Consider the following 21,604-nt stretch of genomic DNA (forward strand, 5'->3'; position numbering starts at 1 on the left):
TGCTGGGCCCTGTCCCTTTGGGCATCAGGGTCACTGGGCTCCTGCTAGCAGGGTGCTGGGCTGCTACGAGTGGGGGCTTGGCAGGGGGTGCAGTGCTGTGGAGGGTGCGGGGGCAGAGGGCTGAGTGGGGCCCTGGGGTGCAGGTGCCCACAGGGCTGCAGCATCGCCGGGCTCACACAGGGGGCAGCCGAGGGCCTCTGCCATGGGGCCCTGGGTCAGTGAATGGGGCAGGAGGGGATGCCCCCCTGGGCATCTGCTAGTGCTTGGTAGAACAGTGGATCTGTGGGTGCTGTAACCCAGACTAACCAGCTGCTGGGGATGTAGCAGGGGCAGCCTCCTTCCCCGCTTTCCCTGGCTAGTTCCCGTCCCCTGGCCTGGAGGGAACCAGTGACGGGTGCTGGCTGCCCTGCTGCAGGCCGGACTCTTGGTTCCTGCCCTGGCCTGTCGTGCTCCTGCCCTGCACCTGGCCCTCCGCCAGCCTTGCCCTGCCCCACCCCTGGCCCTGCCTAATCCTTCTCCCTCGGCCACACACAGAGCCATACCCCAGCCCCCCTGTTCTGCGTTGGGGGCCACGAGACGGATGTGGGGTAGAGAGCAGTGGGCATGGCAGGAAGTGACTGGCAGGGCCTCAGGGTGGGGTGCGGCTCAGCCCTGGGGATCCCTGGGGTCCCGCTGTGTGCAGCCCCCCGAACTGGGGCTGCAGCCTGGCGCTGCGTACAAGCCGTGTGGGCAGCAGAGGGCATCTGGGAGACAAGCAAACTCCAGGGGCTGAGCTCCTGTGCTTGGCCATCGCTCGGACCCACCAGCTGCTTGGGTCCTGTCCCGGGGCTGGCTCCTGGCAGGGCAGTCAACAGTGGGGCTCTGGGGGCCTCGCTCACCAGGTCACAGTGGTGCTTAGCTGAGGGGCAAACTGGCCCTTTCATGCCCCCGGGCGCCCATGCCAAGAGTACGGGCTGTGTGACACAGCTGCTGAGCCGACGGGTGCCCGGGGAGAAGGAGCATCTCTTGCTGGGGCGGGGCAGGGGGTGGGCTCTCAGAGCCGGGCACCAGCCCCGAGGCCTGGGTGGGGACCAGCATTAGGGCCACAGCAGCATGGTGCCCGGTTCCTGTCTCCTTCGCGGGCTGTGTCCCAGGCAGGGGAGCCCCCCCCTCCCAGCAAGCCCCCACCCAGCCCTCCGATGCCCCGAAGGGGCTGAGGTGAGCTGGGCACAGGCTGGCATGGCAGGGGCCCAGCGGACAGGGTGCCCGGCGACAAAGGGCGCAGTGTCCATGCAGTACCTGCCCTCCTGGGGGCTGGGTATAAATCAGTAAGTCCCCCCCCACACACCTCCGCGCAGCCTTGGTGTGAGCACTGGGGAGGGAACGTCTTAGTGCCAGCGCCCCGCTCCCCGGGCATCAGTGCTGGGAGCTCGGCCCGCCTCCCCCAGCAAAGCCTCAGGCCTTCCCTCGTCCCTGGCTTCCTGGAGTGGCGTGGAGGCCGTGTCTGAGCCCGGCACTTAGCCAGAGTCTCAGGAGGGAGGCCAGAGCCACTCAGCGCTGCACCGCAGCTGACAGTCAGCATCTGTGGGCAGGGCTCGCTCCTACGCGCTCAGTGATGCTGTGGCCATGCGGTGCAGCGCCTCCCCCCGCAGCCAGGGAACGGGGTCACGGCAGTTCTAGCGCACGACTGCCCGCATCTCCCCCTTCCCCCCCCCCCGAGCCGGCACCGTGCCCTCCTCAGTGCTGCGGGAAGGTCCCGTGGCCGGTGCTGCTCCCAGGGCTGGGAGGTGCTGCCTGGGGGAGCCCTGGCTTCGGCTGGGGGAGCAGCTGCGGGGGAGCCAGGTGCAGGAGGGCGCAGTGCTTGGGCCCGAGCGGAGCTAGAGCGAGCAGTGGAGACCGAGCGGTTGGTGCCCTGCACGGGCGCTTGGACGTGCGGGTCTCTCACCCGAGCAGCACCTCGGATGCCAGGAGAACCAGGCCAGTTCCTGTGGCCCTGCTGTGCCCCAGTGCCCGGGGCTGGTGCCTGCCTGAGACCAACTCGGGGGCCCCTCTTGCCCGTCTTCTGGGCTCTGGCCACCATATCGCCTGTTCCTCTGGGGTGATGCCCTCCTACGATCCCACGTGTGACCCCATGTGACCCCCCTGCTGGTTGCACCCCAGGTTCCCCCAGCAACGTGCATGGCCTGTGTGTGGGATATGGGGCCACCCTGGACCCCAGAGCCACCCGCTGGATTCAGTTAGCCGTCGCCATGTGTCTGCAACATGGCGTTGTCCCCGACATCCGCGCCGGACACAACAGCTGCAGTCCAGGCATGTGGTCTATGTGCAACCTGATAGATGTGCTGGTGCAACCCCCCTTGTCTGGAGCAGCCCCGGCCCAGGATGACTCAGGGACACGCAGTCGAGACGGATGGGAGTGTTTTCCCAGCCAGTGCAGCCAAGTCTGTACCTACTTTGCTCCAGGGGGCGAGAAATCCGTCCCGGGCCACCAGCTGGGCTCTGGCTCGTGGCTTGGCCTTGGCCTGTACAGCTGTGATGGCAGCCAGGAAGGGTGGAGGGCTCGGTTTCCTCTCGAGCATGGGTCAGAGCCCCCAGAGAACGCCCACCCACCGCAGCTAACTGAGCAGATGCTGAGCTGGCAGCTCGGGTAGGAGGAGACAGGTGAGCACGGCTCTGCGACTGATGTCTGCAGCTGGGCAAAGGCAGGAAGCAGCCCAGGGAATTGGCACAGAACAAACAGGCCCTTGCTGCTGATCCCCAAGGCCTGGGCTGGCGCCTGGAGCAGGGGTGGACCTGGAGGGCCAGGGCCACCTGGACTGGGGCTGACCCACGACATGGGGTCGTGGAGGATTGTTTGGCCTCTCATGGGAGCCTGAAAATGCGATGCCCAGAACTGCCCGGGGCTTGTCCAGCCAGCAGTGGACCTTCAGCAGTGCACAGCCCCGGCAGCTAGCTCCATGCTGCTGTGAAACGTCGCTGGCGCTACCCGTGGGTGGTTCCTCCCTTGGTGGCCTTCGCGTGGCCATTGTTCCGTGTTCTTCTGTAACACCGCAGGGTGCAGGGGGTCGCCCGACGGCACCCAGCTAGGAGGAAGGCACCTCTCCCGTGTGGAGGGAAACCCTGCCATGCCTGGACCTCCAGGCACGGGGTAGCCAGTGCGGCGTTGGCATGGCTGTGGTGTACGGGGGCAGAGTGGCATAACCTGCAAAACGGTCTCCCCCATCTGCCCAGGATTGATGTCAGACTGACAGCCTACTTCAGACCATCCCGTTTGCCCTTTTAAATATTGGCACAACATTAGCTGTCTTCCATTCTGCTGGAACATCCCCAGACTTACTGAAACCAACATTAACAGTCCAGTGAGCTCCTCAGCCAGCTCTTTTAAAACCCTTGGACACAAGTTATCTGGATCTTCTGATTTATAAATGTCTAATTTTAGTAGCTGCTGTTTAACATCCTCCAGTGATACTAGTAGAATGGAACAAATGCCAGCCTCATTGTTTGATAGGATGACAGGATGTTTTTTCCCCAAAATACAGGATACAAATATTTATTGAGTACTTTTTCCTTTTCTGCATTATGATTGATCAAATCTATCAGTTCTGTCTCATAATACAGTGGTACGATTCTTTTTCTTAATACTCTTTTTAAAACTTCATGTCCTTAAATCTGCTGACCACAAGTTTCTCCTTTTGTCCCTTATCGATTTTCTACAATTCCTGATTCCTGGATTACAGTTTTTGCTATCAACTCTGCCTTTCCTCCGTTTCTTAGATGTGGGGTTTGTAGCTGACTTCTCCTCTAAGCCAGGTTAGTTTTAACCACTACAGCCTTCTTTCTCCAGGGTGGGATGGTGGCTTTTGGAGCAGCTAAGGAAGTGCTGTTAAAGGCCCCAGTTACTTGTCACAGTATTCTGTTTAGTTCTTTCTCCCATTTAATGATCTGGATGATGGGATGAAGTGCACCCTCAGCAAGCTTGCGGATGACACTATGCTTGGGAGAGAGCGAGATACGAGTTCTTTTGGCCCAATCTGCCAATTTGTCTAGGTCACTCTGGACCCTATCTCTGCCCTCCAGTTCAACAACGACAAGTGCACTTAGGAAGGAAGAATCCCAGGCATTGCTACAGGCTGGGGACCAACTGGCTAAGCAGCAGTTCTGCAGAACAGGACCTGGGGATTACAGTGGATGAGAAGGTGGGTATGAGTCAGCAGTGTGCCCTTGCTGCCAAGAAGGCTAATGGCATATTGGGCTGTATTAATAGGAGCATTGCCAGCAGATCAAGGGAAGTGATTGTTCCCCTCTATTCAATGCTGGTGAGGCCACACCTGGAGTATTGTGTCCAGTTTTGGGCCCCACACTACAGAAGGGATGTGGACAAATTGGAGAGAGTCCATTGGAGGGCAACGAAAATGATCAGGGGGCTGGGGCACATGACGTATGAGAAGAGGCTGAGGGAACTGGGGTTTAGTCTGCAGAAGAGAAGCGTGAGGGGGGGATTTGTTAGCAGCCTTCAACTACCTGAAGGGGGGTTCCAAAGAGGATGGAGCTCGGCTGTTCTCACTGCTGCTGGCAGATGACAGAACAAGGAGTAATGGTCTCAAGTTGCAGTAGGGGAGTCTAGGGTGGATATTAGGAAACACTATTTCACTAGGAGGGTGATCTTAAACACAAAAAAGCAGCTTACAAGAAGTGGAAGATTAGACAAATGACCACAGAGGAGTATAAAAATATTGCTCGGGCATGCAGGCATGAAATCAGGAAGGCCAAATCACACCTGGGGTTGCAGCTAGCAAGAGATGTTAAGAGTAACAAGAAGGGTTTCTTCAGGTTTGTTAGCAACAAGAAGAAAGACAAGGAAAGTGTGGTCCCCTTACTGAATGAGGGAGGCAACCTGTGACAGAGGATGTGGAAAAAGCTAAAGTACTCAATGCTTTTTCTGCCTCTGTCTTCACGAACAAGGTCAGCTCCCAGACTCCTGCACTGGGCAGCACAGCACAGGGAGGAGGTGATCAGCCCGCTGTGGAGAAAGAAGTGGTTCGTGACTATTTACAAAAGCTGGACGAGCACAAGTCCATGGGGCCGGCTGCGCTGCATCCGAGAGTGCTAAAGGAGTTGGTGGATGTGATTGCAGAGCCATTGGCCATTATCTTTGAAAACTCATGGCGATTGGGGGAAGTCCCAGACAACTGGAAAAAGGCTAATGTAGGGCCCATCTTTTAAAAAGGGAAGAAGGAGGATCCAGGGAACTACAGGCCAGTCAGCCTCACCTCAATCCTGGAAAAATCATGGAGCAGGTCCTCAAGGAATCAATTCTGAAGCACTTAGAGGAGAGGAAAGTGATCAGGAACAGTCAGCATGGATTCACCAAGGGCAAGTCATACCTGACTAATCTAATTGCCTTCTACGATGAGATAACTGGCTCTGTGGATGAGGGGAAAGCAATGGACGTGTTGTTTCTTGACTTTAGCAAAGCTTTTGACATGGTCTCCCACAGTATTCTTGCCAGCAAGTTAAAGAAGTATGGGCTGGATAGATGGACTATAAGGTGGATAGAAAGCTGGCTAGATTGTTGGGCTCAATGGGTAGTGATCAATGGCTCCATGTCTAGTTGGCAGTCGGTATCAAGTGGAGTGCCCCAAGGGTCAGTCCTCGGGTCAGTTTTGTTCAATATCTTCATTAATGATCTGTAGGATGGTGTGGATTGCACCCTCAGCAAGTTTGCAGATGACACTAAACTGGGGGGAGAGGTAGATACGCTGAAGGGTAGGGATAGGATACAGAGGGCCCTAGACAAATTAGAGGATTGGGTCAAAAGAAATCTGATGAGGTTCAACAAGGACAAATGCAGAGTCCTGCACTTAGGACGGAAGAATCCCATGCACTGCTACAGACTAGGGACCGAATGGCTCAGCAGAAGTTCTGTAGAAAAGGACCTAGGGGTTACAATGGACGAGAAGCTGGATATGAGTCAGCAGTGTGCCCTTGTTGCCAAGAAGGCCAATGGCATTTTGGGATGTATAAGTAGGGGCATTGCCAGCAGATCGAGGGACTTGATCTTTCCCCTCTATTCAACATTGGTGAGGCCTCATCTGGAGTACTGTGTCCAGTTTTGGGCCCCACACTACAGGAAGGATGTGGAAAAATTGGAAAACGTCCAGCGGAGGGCAACAAAAATGATTAGGGGGCTGGAACACGACTTACGAGGAGAGGCTGAGGGAACTGGGATTGTTTAGTCTGCAGAAGAGAAGAATGAGGGGGGATTTGATAGCTGCTTTCAACTACCTGAAAGGGGGTTCCAAAGAGGATGGATCTAGACTGTTCTCAGGGGTAACAGATGACAGAACGAGGAGTAATGGTCTCAAGTTGCAGTGGGGGAGGTTTAGGTTGGATATTAGGAAAAACTTTTTCACTAGGGGGGTGGTGAAGCACTGGAACGGGCTCCCTAGGGAAGTGGTGGAATCTCCTTCCTTAGAAGTTTTTAAGGTCAGGCTTGACAAAGCCCTGGCTGGGATGATTTAGTTGGGGATTGGTCCTGCTTTGAGCAAGGGGTGGGACTAGATGACCTCCTGAGGTCCCATCCAACCCTGATATTCTGTGATTCTATGAATGCACGTGGCTCCCACCTGGACATGGCTCCAGCTTGTTCCTGACGCACACTTGGTTAGCGGTGTTGTGAATTATACCTGATAGGTCACGTGCAGTTCAAATCTAGGCTGAGGCACACGAACAAAGTCCACAACTGCAGAGTTCCCAAAGATATTAAGTTTATTACGCTCGAGCTTAGTGCCCCCCTGCTAGTCAGAAAGGGACTCCGAATGCAGGTTATACAAAGATTATATACCTTTTAGCAAAGCATTTTGCCCTCGTGCATCAGAAACCTTAGCCAATAGACAAACCCTCTCCTTATCTACCACCTATCCCTGCTAGGTACATTCCCCATGCTATACTATTACTTCAACTACACAACATGGCCCTAAAGCAATGCACCAGTAGCCTTTCTTATCAGGATGGGAGGCTCGCATCAAGGCCAGGAGGCAGGGAGTTAGGAAGAGACGAACAGAAACCAGGAGTCGAGACAGGCTGGAAACAAGGGGTGGGGAGAGTTTTCACAGGAATGCAGTATCTAAGGAACACTCCTGGTGCATGGTGTGCTTGCTTTTAGACAATGGTGGGCCCCAAACCAAAGTGGAGTCACATATGCTAACTTTTCCTTAACAGCGGCGCCGCTTAGCCCGCGATTCAGAGAGCTCAAGGTTGGAAAGCAGCATTAGGATCACTTGGTCTGGGCCCCTGTGTCATGCAGGCTGGAGAACGGCTGCATGGAACCAGTTGTTGTATTGTCCAGGCGTTGCACTTTTGTGCTGGCTGGTGCGTACAGCCTCCAGTTTGTATAATGGGGCCTTGTTCTACTGTTAACCGTGGTCAGGCTGTCCAGCAGTGCCGCCGTGAGTGGTACTGGCAGGTCTGGCAGCTTCATGGCCGTCAGCCACAAGCTCAGCGGCTGCAGCACGACTGGCCCCTGCTGGCCTTGTGGCCGTGGGCTCCTGGATTTCCTCTGGCCACCAAGGTTTGGGTTTGGTCAGGGCTGGGCTCTGCTGCTGTGCCTGTCTGACACATGCGTCACTCACTTCAGCCAATGGGGAACGCCAAAGCCCCCGGCCAGGTCTCGTGTTCCCGCTTCAAGCAGCGTTTCATGACTGAGCTAAGGAATCCGGCTGTCAGCAAACGCGCCACTCACGTTGGGTCCCTTGCCCGCCAGTTGTGCTAGTCCTGGTTGCCTTCACGTGGCACTGATGTGTGGACTCTGTCACCCCCATGTCCCCAGCAAGCAGCGGCGTTACAGGGTGTCACGGAGTGTGGGGGAGTCGGGGCCTGCACCTCACTTCCTGTGGTTCTCCGGGACTCTGAGTCCACCCCAGAAGGTTTATTAGCCGACAGGAACATGGTCTAAACCAAAGCTTATAGGTGCAGAGACCAGGATCCCTCAGTCAGGTCCATCTTGATGGGTGGGGAGCCCAGAGCCTCATCTGGGCCTCCCTCCATTTCCCCAGCAAGCCCCAAACTGAAACCCCTTCATGCTGCCTCACCCTGCCACCCCCCTGCCCCCAGCTGCTCCTCCAGCCTTTGTCCAGTTTCCCAGGCAAAGGTGTCACCTGGCCCCAGCCCAGCCCTCCCCCCCGGGCTCAGGTTACAGGCTCAGATATCGTCCCCCAAAAGACGTGACCCCCTCATACCTCCCACCATCCAGCACCGATGCAGCCAGTCCCCGTCAAACTCCCCTGCAACATCCCCAGGTCAATGCGCCCCACTCCCTGCTCCGTCACACAGTGAAAATTACCTGGGGGGCTGGGAGTGAAGACGCTAGATGATGCCTGGATTCCCTGGGCAAATGGGGGGACTGGACCTTACTCGGGCCTGTGGAGAGCGTTGATTTGATCCCAGGTCGTGCTCCCACTCGCAGGGGCCTTGGGGGCTGGGGGTAGGAAAAGCAAAGAGCCCAGAGGGCTCCTGACCCCTCCCCCCCCCGATGAGCCCTGCACCAGCCAGCTCCAGTGTGCTTTGCCAGTGAGCGTCTGGGGGTCCTGAAGGGAGGCTGCAAACCGCGGGCGATCAGCGGGACGCATGGGGAACTTACCCAGGTAATTTTTGACCATTTCCCACCTTGTCCTTAAGGGGACAGCTCCACCCACAACGTTCAAACAGCCCGAGTAGCAGCTAAATACAACTGGGTCCAAGAAAAACTCACCAGCACCCAGTCACCTCCTCACCTGTTGTGACGGTTCTCGGGGTGCCCAGGGGGTCACCCTGTTATCCCCTGCCTCCTGCGGGAAGGAGTGTGTCCTGTGGTAGCTGGCTGCCAGCTCCCTGACACCACCTGCCCTACAGCCTTCAGTCTGAGCCCTGCTTAGTGAGACCTTAACCAATCGTTACCCTAACATTTTACAAACCAATTCCAACCAAGGGAATGGTTGGGAGCAACGGTTGGGAACAACGTTCTCAAACCTCTCCTACCCCACCCCTGAATTCATTTACACCCAGCAACATCAATTATGTAACAGACAGAAACAATCCAAGCACCAGGCAGAGACCAGACAGACAAACCATAGGGAAGCGGGGACCACAATGACAAAACAATAAAGAAATGAGGATTTCACAACCCCAACTCTTGAGAAGTGATTTCTTGCCAGACAGACACTATCAAACCAAATTTTCTTTAACCAGTTTAAGATCCGTTTCTGTACCTGGTGCTAGCTGGGACCATTAGGACGGGGTCTCCTTCTTAGCCGCCAGATAGTCCATTGTTTCAATGTCATTTAGAGGGGTTGTGGGGATGTGACTTTCTGCGTCTCAGCTCACGGCTGCTGCTCTCTTAATCTGGCTGCAGACGAAGGCCTGACCAGTTGGGGCTGGGGGAGAGACACTTCTCCCCGCCGCAGCCCTGAGCACCTGTGCGGCCGCGCAGCTGAGAAGGAACTTAGGGGGCCGCTCTGGGGGCTGGACCTGGCTCCTCTGGGCTAGGTGGCGAGGGGGGCACCTCTCCCAGCCCTGCTCCCTCCTGCCCTGCTCCCGGAGAGGTTCCCCACCATGCCCAGGTTCACCCTGATCCACTCTCCCCACAGACCCAGAGCTGGGAGAGGCGCCGTCACTCGCTGGACAGAGCCTGAGGAGACCGCAGGAGATGCGCCTGGCGCTCGGGCTGTGCCCCGGCTGCCATCCCTGGGGGATGGCGCCTTTCCTCCAGGGGCTCTGTCAAGCCCCTGCCGTGACTTCACCCTCCCGGGGCCTGCGAGGAGCAGGCCTCTGTCCCTGCTGATGGCGGGGCTGGCGCACGGTGACGTGAGCTGCACAGCTCTGCGGGCGTGGGCACTGGGCTAAGGCCGGTTGCTGGCACCCGGAGGGGAGGGAGTCTCATGCAGCTCGTTGCTCTTTGGTTGTGTTCTGGCAGCAGCGGGACCCCCCCTCGAGACAGGGCTCCGTCCTCCCCAAGGAGCAGAGGGACGTAGCTGGTGGGGGGCAGCAGTGGGGTCTGGCAGCGGGAAGGGGACCCTTCCGTGGGCTAGTCCTGCAGGCAGGAGGTCGGGCAGGGGCTGCTGAGGCTCCTGCTCTGTGGTGCAGAAGGAGCGGGGAATGGTCCTGAGTGGAGGATCTGTTTGAAGCCCTTGGGCCTGGAGGGATGTTACTGACCCACCGTGTGTCTCCTGGAGCAAACAGAAACCAAGGCCAAGCCCTGAGGGGGAGAATGGAGCAGCTAAATGCTCAAGCTTTCTGGAAGTGTGGAGACGATGGAGGGAGTTCACTCTGCCCGTGAGAAGGTGCTGCTCAGAGGGGTGCCGGTTTCCAATATTCGCTGGTTCTGCTGCACTCGGCAGTGTGATGCGTCCCCCCGGGGTGCCACCTGGAACTGGGGTACCACTGAGCCCCCTGACCTACCAGCCTGGAGTCCCGCTTACACTGTGCTGCTGTGACAAGCTGCAAAGCCCCCCAGCTGGACTTTCACCAGCATTCACACAGGTAGGGACACACCCAGCTGCAGTCACCTGCAGACAGTCAGACATCACCGGTGTGGTGCTCTGCTCTGTCCAGTGATGATAACAGTCGGCTGCATGTGTGTTCTCCATGTCTGCTGCCCCGGCTCTGCAGATCGCTGACACAGCAGGCCCCAAGAGGACCCCCAATGACCACAGACTCCAGTAAGGTACGAAGGCACCCGGCCAGTTTATTGCCAAACGAAGCACAGGATTAGTTTCCTGCAGACTCTATCGGACATACTACGAATATGTGCCCCCCGACAATGGACCAGCTCAGTCAGTGGCAGGACTCTCCACTGCTCCCTAGGCCAGACAAAGACAACCACTCAGAGGTGCATTCTTATACACAGGTACAAACAGGTTACACAGCACTCCTGACGCATCGAGGTACAGCCCCTCTGTGTTGGGGTGCTGCTTCTCTCCTGGTACATGTTGGTTCCAAGAAACATGTTTATCCATCGTTTATCCATCGTATTGTCCTTTTGACCCTGTCTTTAGGATGATCAACCCGTTCCTCGTTATCTCTGTGGGAATTGTTCGTACCGGACCGTTCTGGTGCCATCCTGGTCCATGTTTATCCTATTAGTGCTTGATCCCCTTCAGATATGTGTATACATGCAACTAGCAGCCTTCTTCTTGCCAGTGTCTGTGAGCTGGGCCTGCCTCTGGCTCCCAGCTTTGCTTTATGGAAGCAAAGTCTTGACCGTTCCTTTACTTCGGGCCTCAGGTATCATCCCGGGCCTCTGATACCAAGGGCTTATGGTTCAGGGCCTCATCTTACCAGAGGTAGCAGGTACAATCCAGCGAGATACGACTGGCCAGCACGTTTAAAATGACCCTTTGTACAAAACCTAGCCTCGTTCCATGATAGTTGGGACTATGGGGGTGCCGGGTGTCACAGGTGGGTTTAATGGTTTCAGTCCACTCAGGCAGCATAAATGATGGGGAGTTTGCAGCTGACCTGAGGCTGAACAGCCAAATTTAGGGAGTTAACTGAGTCCCGGATCAGAGCCCAAAGCACGGTGGGAATGAAAAGCTCAGATTATTGGGTGACTACAAGGCCATTAGGATTTGCCAAACCCCAGAAGTTGCCCAGCCCAGAGTGACACTTGTGCAGGGTGGCCTGTGCTCTGACACTGGACGTGATAGGCTCCAACAGAGGCCTGAAGCAGAAAGCCACATAGCTCTCAAAGTCTCTAGCCAGAGCCGCGCATGGAGCTGCACACACTGTGACAAGCAGCACAAGCCAGGCCAACGACCAGTCTTTGGGAACAGATGCAAAGTGGTGGGACCCATTTCAGTTCCTGCAGGAGCTGGCACACACCGCGTGCACCGCGTGGATTCAGAGGGTGTCAGCCCCAGTGGATTCTTCCCCAGAGCAATGGACACAGCTGCAGCACCAGACACACGGGCTGCCCGCTTGGAAGCTAATGGGCCATTTGTTAATTTGCCAAGGGGTTGCCAGGACCCCAGTTAGTGATGCTGAAAGAAAAGGCCCCCACACCTGCCCCAGCAGCCGAGAGGAGAGCAGAGTTTCCTTCGAACAGGGACCTGGGGAAGGAAATTGGTGCCCCGGCAGAGCACAGCATGCAAAGGTGTCCAACGGCGATGAGATGCAAAGCTTAATAAAGAGTTTGAGAAACTGCGGATGTTTTTCAATTAAACAGCCTCCCCTCCCCCGCTGTGGTACTAGAACAGTAGGAGCAAACCTGTGGCCATGGCTATGCTACAAGCTTTTGCTGATGCAAGTTACGTCGGCACTCGGCCCCCATGGCTCATACGGCACCCGTGCTTGTGCATACCTGGGTCCTCATCATGTCAGCGTGGCGCCTGCTCACCAGGGTGCCTGTGTCCATGTGCAGGGCTGTGCACCGGGGGTGGGTGCCCCCGTGTTCAATTGCCACCATCCAGTGCAGGGGCTGCTGGGAAGTTCTGGCAATGCACGGTGGAGCAGAAACCCGTCACTCGGGGTGACTGGGAGCCAGGGCTCAACTTCCCAGCATGCAGCTGTCTCCATCCCATAATGTTATCTGTATCCTGTGATTTTCATGCCTTTCTGAAGAATCCCGGGTGCTGTGGTGCCCTGTGCGCTCCCTGGCCCTGCCTGCTAGGGACTGTGTGGTGCTTGCTGTACACGTGTGATTATCACACTGGGTGTGTCACTGAGCCTGGGAGTTGTGCAGTAACACGTGGGGGTCTCTCTGCAGCATATGCTGGGAACTCAGAACCATGAATTGTTTTCCAACTCTTAGAATTGTATTCAGTATTAAACCAGTGCAACCCCCCTGAGCAATTTAAAACAAATACATGAAGCGTTCAGGTTCTGCTCCATGAATATATTAACAAGGGGAAAGAACAGCCCCGTCCATTTTACCTGGACATACAGCAACTGTGGCTGTCACCGGGTGGTGGGCATCCCCAAGGTCCCCACAGGGGGAGGAGGAGGGGAAGGGGAAAGGAGGTGGCCCCTGGTGCCATGTGGAATGGTGAGGGGGCCAAAGGCAGGTGCTGCAGTGCAGTTCTCCATGGACTGCGGAGGGAGGCCAGCCCAGGACTGTTGAAACTGCAGGTCCACCAGAGTCTGCAGCCACCGTGTTTGCTGCCGGAGAAGCCCTGGTACGTCCTGGTGCCTCCCCTCTGCTTTTCCTGCTGGGACACCTCGCCCATTTTCTTCTCTGCATTTCCCTTCCCCAGGCCACCTGCAGCGTTTGCTCTCCGGGCCCCGCTGTGCTCCCGTCCATGCAGCGCTGGCTGCAGGATCTCACTGGACATGTCATGGCCCCCTTGCCCGCTCAGGCGTTCTGCGGGGTGGGGCCGTCAGCACATCATTCTAACGCAGGGGGTCTTGAACTTCATTGCACCACAACCCCCCTCTGATAGCAAAATTACTACATGACCTGGGGACGGGGGGCCCGAGTCCCACTGCCCCAGGTGGGCATGGAGCTCAGGCTTCAGCTTCAGCCCTGGGTCCCAGCAAGTCTAATGTTGGCCCTGATGACCCCATTCAAATGGAGTTGCGACCCACTTTCGGATCCCAACCCACAGTTTGAAAACCTCTGTTTTAATGGGAAATAAGTTGTTAACAACTCTGTACTCTGACAGGTTTCCACACCCCCATTTGGTTTATGTCCCGCCCTCTGCACACTTATTTGGACACAGACGCTTTTGGTGCAGTCAGTCATTTTGAAAATGGTTTTACTTTCCCTTTTTTTATGGGGAACCTGGGGCTGTTTGCGTGGGGGGGTTGTTTTACATGTTAAGGTTAGAATAGGTTTTTTACAGACTTTTAGAGAAAAATAATTTTACAGGCAGTTTAATATAATTTACAAAATAAAGCAGATTATCACACAGGCATAAAGAGAAAAGAGTTTTAAAACAGCAAATAAGGAATAAAGTGTTAAGACGAAATATGTTAACAGGTTTTTTTAGAGAAAATATAATTTTATGCAATTTTGAAATAAAGGTATTAAATATTAGTTTTTTAGGAAAATAATTGCTATGCATTTAAGTCATTTTGAAATAAATGCAAAACTTAATTTTTCTCTAAAAACAGATGCCTTTATTTAAAAAAATATGCAAATATTTTTCAGACTTTATTTCAAAATAAGCTAAAGTCTGAAAAATAACTGTAAGCTTTTTGAAAATAAAGAACAGACCCGGTATTTTTAGTGGAAATAAACATGACACAAAGTGTGAGAGGCTTGCAGAACAGCTGAGAAAAGCAAACGCCTCTTAGCCTGCTATAGAAAGAGACAAAACAAAGGGCCTGTCGCTGAGCAGGTGGCAGGGAGAGGAGAAAACCACGTCTCGGCAACTGCCAACAATTTCGGGCTCAGCCAGCCTGGGGCAAACCAGGCCTCTTGGCTGAGCCAGTCAGAAGCTGTTCTATGAATCCATCATAGAATGCATTGTCTTGAACCAATCAGAATGTGCCACATGACCATGGAGGCGTGGCAATCGAGCCTTGGTCCATTTAAAAAATACAGCTCCTTACACAAAGGAATGGAAAGACAGATGATGCCTGTAATGCAAAGTTTTGGTAGAAATACAGCAGCCTTCAAAGAAATAAAGCGTTAGCTGGTTTTTTTAAAGTGTTGCCTATCTGCTTCTTAAAAGCGTATCACTCGTAAAGCACAAAGAAAGCTTTAGACAAAACACACCCAGGCAAAGTTCAGGGAAATACTGGCTTATGTGATGCAGCAAACACTTCATCCCAGAGAGAAGACGGGACTTTTCCCCCACACTCTTCTACATTCCTAAGGTGTTTTTAAAATCTCAACAATGTAAAGTTTTAACAAACTGTTAAAACACCAGGCAACAGGAACATGCTGTGACATTATGAGTATAACAGAACCACTAACCCAGGAACCCATCCTTGCAACAAAACCCGTTGCCAACTCTGCCACATATCTATTCAGGGGATATTATCATAGGGCCTAATCACATCAGCCACACTATCAGAGGCTCTACCAATGTGATATATGCCATCATGTGCCAGCAATGCCCCTCTGCCATGTACATTGGTCAAACTGGACAGTCTCTACGTAAAAGAATAAATGGACACAAATCAGACGTCAAGAATTATAACATTCAAAAACCAGTCGCAGAACACTTCAATCTCTCTGGTCACTCGATTACAGACCTAAGAGTGGCTATTTCAACAAAAAAGCTTCAAAAACAGACTCCAACGAGAGACTGCTGAATTGGAATTAATTTGCAAACTGGATACAATTAACTTAGGCTTGAATAGAGACTGTGGATGGGTCATTACACAAAGTAAAACTATTTCCCCGTTATTTCTCCCCCCCACCCCACCCCCCACTGTTCCTCAGACTTCTTGTTAACTGCTGGAAATGGCCCACCTTGATTATCAGCATAAAAGGTTTTCCTCCTCCCCCCCCCCTTGCTGGTAATAGCTCATCTTAAGTGATCACTCTCCTTACAGTGTGTATGATAAAACCCATTGTTTCATGTTCTCTATGTGCGTAGATCAATCTCCCCTCTGTATTTTCCACTGAATGCATCCGATGAAGTGAGCTGTAGCTCACGAAAGCTTATGCTCAAATAAATTTGTTTGTCTCTAAGGTGCCACAAGTCCTCCTTTTCTTTTTATAGATACAGACTAACACGGCTGCTACTCTGAATACATGGACCATGGCACAACGCTCTCGGAAGGGGGTGTTCCTGCCTGGCTGGAACGGGGTGCTTCTCCCTGGGGAGACGTGTGCACACCTGTTTTGTGTGGAGCAAGCCGGAGCTGTCACAGGAATCAGACTCCTGGCTTCCCTCTCATGGTGCTCAGATATAGAAGGAGACTTTGGACATAATCCAAGGGTGTAAAAAATTTCATGTCCTTATTTCTGCATGTCTGATGTTGCGTGCAACTGACCGTGAACTGCTCCCGGACATTGCCATAGGGCCAGCAAACGCCTAGTGAAGATGTGGGACTCATCTGCAATAGCTTTATGGCACAACAATGGCTGACTGGCCAGGGATTGCTGCCCCAGGGTGCAGAAGGGCTCGGGCTCCTCATGGGGCAGAGCAGGACAGCTGAGGCATTTGCATCCTGTAGCCGTCTGGGACAATAGGACGGGGCATCTGGACTGGGTAGGACCAGCCCATATCAGCACAGGACCTGAAGGACAATGGGGACTCCAAGGACTGAACCACTCAAGCCCCCCGAACCGGGAAGCTCTGGCCAGCGGAGCATGGGGGTCTCCCCAGGGAGGACGACCAAGACTCAGGCACAAGATTCCCTGCAGAGTGTAAAGGTCTCTGACCGGAGTTGCAGGAGGCTGGAGCTCAGAGGAGGTGGTGAGGCTGCATGGCCGGCCCTGGAGGGAGAACAAGAACCCTCGGGGGTCTGGGCCATCGGGGGGTTCCTCCCCAGGCCTGTCCCAAAGCTGCGGGCACAGCCCTGTCCTGGGGATCCGAGAAGCCACCAAAAAGGGAGATTACTTTTTTGTTACAAATGTGTGATGACTAAATCCCGTGCGAACATGGGGAGCCGGGGTGCAGACGTGCCCCCGGAGCATTGGCCACACGTGCAGCAGAGCAGAGTCCAAACGCCAGACGCCGTGCGAGCCAATCTGATACCCCAGCTGGCCTGGTCTCAGCGATGGTGATTGGCCCCACCACACTGTGCTCACTAGTCCCCACCCTGGTGACACAGGAACGGGGGAGCTCTCAGACATGGGCAGGATCCTGGTGAAGGTGTCTGATGTTTTGGGGGCCCCCCAGCGCAGTGAGGAGTCCTGTCACTGCTGGTCAGCAACCTTGAGGGCTTCACTCTGCACAGCCTGAACTCAGAGCCCTGATCCCCTGCCTCTCCCCAGCACTGTCAGTCCCTGCGGTTTGACCCTGAGTCTCCCCAAATCCCCTCCCCAAGCTCCTAGCTGCCAGACACTAGGCCCGTTCCCCTCTGGCTTGTTCTCCTGAAGGGGTGAACCCCCCCTAGCTGGTTTTACGCCCCCCCCCCCGCTTGCACCCCAGAGGCCAGCCTGGGGAGTCAAACACAGACACGTGACACAGCCAGACAGTCCCTTGGCAGAGAGACGCTCCCAGCAGGCCCCTGCAGGCAGGGAGCCCCCCACAGCACCCACCATGGGCCTTGGCTGCCGGGTCAATCCCCTCCCTGTTTCCTCTCTGCCCACAGGATGCGGGACATTCTGGGCGGGATTTCTCATGACCGCGCCTGTCGTGCGTCTCTTCCCGGTCGGCTGATGCCGGGTGCTTGGAGGTCACCGGCAGGGAGAGCCGAGGCTCGGGGGAGCCGGGGGAGACCTCGCCGCCCTGCCCCCTGCCACTGTGCTGCAGCCCAACGTCTGAGCTCCACTTTGTAGCCCTGGAAATTCATCACCCAGGGTGCAGGCTCAGAACCCGACAAGCCGAGTCATGCCTGGTCCTGTCCCGAGTGCAGGGACGGGACCAGCTGACGCCCCCCCAGGGCCCCTCCCGGCCCGCGGGTCCAGGACCCTGTGCCATGTAGTTATACGCACTGACACTGGGTGCAGCCACTCCATCCAGCCACTCTGCGCTGGGATTCAGAGCCCCTGTTCGCCCCTGGGGCTCGAGACCCTGCTCAGAACGAAGGACCAGGGGAGGAGCCCAGCGGGGAATGGAAAAAATTGCAAACCAGACCCCTGGGAATGCTCTGCCCTTGTCTCTGGGTCACCTTGTCTGCAAAACCAGCCTCGGCTCCAGCCCGGCCTCTGCTCCAGCCTGGCCTCCCTGCTCCAGCCCGGCCTCCCGGCTCCTACCCAGCCTCGACTCCAGCCCAGCCTCCCTGATCCAGCCCGGCCTCCCGGCTCCTGCCCAGCTTCGGCTCCAGCCCGGCCTCCCTGATCCAGCCCGGCCTCTGCTCCAGCCCGGCCTCCCGGCTCCTGCCCAGCCTCGGCTCCAGCCTGGCCGCCCTGATCCAGCCCAGCCTCGGCTCCAGCCCGGCCTCTGCTCCAGCCTGGCCTCCCTGCTCCAGCCCGGCCTCCCGGCTCCTGCCCAGCCTCGGCTCCAACCCAGCCTCCCTGATCCAGCCCAGCCTCGGCTCCAGCCTGGCCTCCCTGCTCCAGCCCGGCCTCCCGGCTCCTGCCCAGCTTCGGCTCCAGCCCGGCCTCCCTGATCCAGCCCAGCCTCGGCTCCAGCCCGGCCTCTGCTCCAGCCTGGCCTCCCTGCTCCAGCCTGGCCTCCCGGCTCCTGCCCAGCCTCGGCTCCAACCCAGCCTCCCTGATCCAGCCCAGCCTCGGCTCCAGCCTGGCCTCCCTGCTCCAGCCCGGCCTCCTGGCTCCTGCCCGGCCTCCCTGATCCAGCCCGGCCTCCCGGCTCCTGCCCAGCTTTGGCTCCAGCCCGGCCTCCCTGATCCAGCCCAGCCTCGGCTCCAGCCCGGCCTCAGCTCCAGCCTGGCCTCCCTGCTCCAGCCCGGCCTCCCGGCTCCTACCCAGCCTCGACTCCAGCCCAGCCTCCCTGATCCAGCCCGGCCTCCCGGCTCCTGCCCAGCTTCGGCTCCAGCCCGGCCTCCCTGATCCAGCCCGGCCTCTGCTCCAGCCCGGCCTCCCGGCTCCTGCCCAGCCTCGGCTCCAGCCTGGCCGCCCTGATCCAGCCCGGCCTCCCGGCTCCTGCCCAGCCTCGGCTCCAACCCAGCCTCCCTGATCCAGCCCAGCCTCGGCTCCAGCCTGGCCTCCCTGCTCCAGCCCGGCCTCCCGGCTCCTGCCCAGCTTCGGCTCCAGCCCAGCCTCCCTGATCCAGCCCAGCCTCGGCTCCAGCCCGGCCTCTGCTCCAGCCTGGCCTCCCTGCTCCAGCCTGGCCTCCCGGCTCCTGCCCAGCCTCGGCTCCAACCCAGCCTCCCTGATCCAGCCCAGCCTCGGCTCCAGCCTGGCCTCCCTGCTCCAGCCCGGCCTCCTGGCTCCTGCCCGGCCTCCCTGATCCAGCCCGGCCTCCCGGCTCCTGCCCAGCTTTGGCTCCAGCCCAGCCTCCCTGATCCTGCCCAGCCTCAGTTCCAGCCCGGCCTCTGCTCCAGCCTGGCCTCTCTGATCCAGCTCGGCCTCCCGGCTCCTGCCCAGCCTCGGCTCCAGCCCGGCCTCCTGGCTCCTGCCCGGCCTCCCTGATCCAGCCTGGCCTCCCCGCTCCTGCTCAGCCTCGGCTACAACCCAGACTCCCTGCTCCAGCCCGGCCTCCCGGCTCCTATCCGGCCTCCCTGATCCAGCCCAGCCTCGGCTCCAGCCCGGGCTCCCTGCTCCAGCCCAGCATCCCGGCTCCTGCCCAGCCTCGGCTCCAGCCCAGCCTCTGCTCCAGCCCGGCCTCCCGGCTCCTGCCCGGCCTCTCCCGTGCAGAGGGCGGCCTTGGCCTGTCTCTGTGGGGGCAGCTCGAGCGCCACGTGGCAAAACCGGAGCCTTAAATGTTCCTCCACAAACCCTCCCTGTTCCCTCCTTTCTCAGTCCCTGTGGCCACCAGCCCAGCCTGCCTATCCCTCAGCTCTGGGCTCCAGCTCCTGCCAGCCTGGCTCTGGCGAAGCCTCGCGGATACATCCTGCATCACCTCTCCAGCCCGAGGCAGAGCCACCCACAGAGCTCAAACTCTCCTCCTGGCCTCTTGTGTCTCCATCCCTGCCCCGCCTGCTCGCCAGCCTCACCTCTGGCACATTGAAGGGTCCCTCAAAAAGACTTTTCCGAAGCTGGGGGTGTAGCACCGATCGTGGGGCTCTGGGACACCTGATCCAATGTCATCCTGCCTGCCCAGATCCACTCAGCCTGCTGCTGCAAAGATCGTCCTCCAAGCCCCTGGCGTTGACCAGAGAATCATAGGACTGGAAGGGACTTCGAGAGGTCAGCTCGTCCAGTGCCACGGACCCCCAGGTTACGCCCACTCTCGGCCCCGTGCGCTCCCTGTGGGGAGCCCCCTTCAGTGCGACAGCCCTTCTTGGGGGGGCCACTCTCTCCTCGGGGTCCAGCCCCCCCCGCCTCCTGGAACTGCACCTCTCTGAGGGCTGGTCTACACTGGGGGTGTGTGTTTCGATCTAAGATATGCAACTTCAGCTACGAAATCAGTGTTGCTGAAGTTGACGTACTTCGATCTACTCACCGCAATGTCTTCACTGCGCTGAGTCCACGGCTGACGCTACCCTGTCGACTCCGCCTGCACCTCTCACTCCGGTGGAGTACTTGAAAACTGTGATCTTGTCCCCTCTCAGTCTTCTCTTCTCCAGACTAAACAAACCCAATTTTTTCAATCTTCCCTCACAGGTCAAGTTTTTTAGACCTTTAATCATTTTTGTTGCTCTTCTCTGGACTTTCTCCAATTCGTCCACATCTTTCCTGAAATGTGTCACCCAGAACGGGACACAATATTCCACTTGAGGCCTAATCAGCGCGGAGTAAAGTGGAAGAATTACTTCTCGTGTCTTGCTTACAACACTCCTGCTAATACATTCTAGAATAATGTTTGCTTTTTTTGCAACAGCATTACACCATTGACTCGTATTTAGCTTGTGGTCCACTCTGACCCCCAGATCCCTTTCCGCAGTTCTCCTTCCTAGGCAGCCATTGCCCATTTTGTATGTGTGCAACTGATTATTCCTTCCTAAGTGGGGTACTTTGCATTTGTCCTCATTGAATTTCATTCTGTTTACTTCAGACCATTTCTCTAGTTTGTCCAGATCATTTTGAATTTTAATCCTGTCCTCCAAAGCATTTTCAACCCCTCCCAGCTTGGTATCGTCCACAAACTTTATCAGTGTGCTCTCTCTGCCATTATCTAAATCAGTGAAGATATTGAACAGAACCAGACCCAGAACTGATCCCTGCGGACCCCACTCGTTATGTCCTTCCAGCATGACTGTGAACCACTGATAACTACTCTCTGGGAATGGTTTTTCAACCAGTTTTGTACCCACCTTATAGTAGCTCCATCTAAGTTGTATTTCCCTAGTTTCTTTATGAGAAACTCATGCGAGACAGTATCAAAAGCCTTACTAAAGTCAAGATATACCACGTTTCCTGCTTCCCTCCTATCCACAAGGCTTGTTACCCTGTCAAAGAAAGCTATCAGGTTGGTTTGAAACGATTTGTTCTTGACAAATCCATGCTGACTGTTACTTATCAACTTTTATCTTCTAGATGTTTGCAAATTGATTGCTTAATTATTTGCTCCATTATCTTTTCTGGGCACAGAAGTTAAGCTGACTAGTCTGTAATTCCCTGGGTTGTCCTTATTTCCTTTTTTTAGATGGGCACTAGATTTGCCCTTTTCCAGTCCTCTGGAATCTCTCCCATCTTCCATGACTTCTCAAAGATAATTGCAAATGACTCAGATATCTCTTCAGTCAGCTCCTTGAGTATTCTAGGATGCATTTCAACGGGCCCAGTGACTTGAAGACATCTAACTTGTCTAAGTAATTTTTAACTCGTTCTATTCCTATTTTAGCCTTTTCTGACCCTACCTCATTTTCAAAAAGAAAAGCAGTACTTGTGGCACCTTAGAGACTAACAAATTTATTAGAGCATAAGCTTTCGTGAGCTACAGCATCCGATGAAGTGAGCTGTAGCTCACGAAAGCTTATGCTCTAATAAATTTGTTAGTCTCTAAGGTGCCACAAGTACTCCTTT

The 21,604-nt window shown here is 55.9% G+C and overlaps 1 protein-coding gene across 1 annotated transcript; it reads right to left on the bottom strand.

Moving 5' to 3' along the window:
* Positions 1-7,255: 7,255 nt before the first annotated feature.
* Positions 7,256-19,726, bottom strand: LOC119861766 (fibroin heavy chain-like). Its single transcript, XM_038417285.1, has 6 exons — positions 19,690-19,726; positions 17,700-19,353; positions 17,114-17,355; positions 13,132-13,312; positions 12,314-12,443; positions 7,256-7,537 (listed from the first exon to the last, which is right to left on the bottom strand). The coding sequence occupies exons 1-6, from the start codon at positions 19,724-19,726 to the stop codon at positions 7,256-7,258; spliced, it is 2,526 nt and encodes an 841-aa protein (XP_038273213.1).
* Between the last annotated feature and the right edge of the window lie 1,878 nt (positions 19,727-21,604).

This window comes from Dermochelys coriacea, chromosome 1 (genome assembly GCF_009764565.3).
Source record: "Dermochelys coriacea isolate rDerCor1 chromosome 1, rDerCor1.pri.v4, whole genome shotgun sequence".
Taxonomy (NCBI): Eukaryota; Metazoa; Chordata; order Testudines; family Dermochelyidae; genus Dermochelys; species Dermochelys coriacea.

Coding starts and splice junctions, on each gene's coding strand:
- LOC119861766 (XM_038417285.1), bottom strand. CDS start 19,726: ATGACATTGGATCAGGTGTCCCAGAGCCCCACGATCG. Junction 17,356..17,699: donor CCGGGCTGGAGCCGAGGCTG/GTTTTGCAGACA, acceptor ATGAATTTCCAG/GGCTACAAAGTGGAGCTCAG. Junction 7,538..12,313: donor CTGACATGATGAGGACCCAG/GTATGCACAAGC, acceptor CTTGGTGGCCAG/AGGAAATCCAGGAGCCCACG.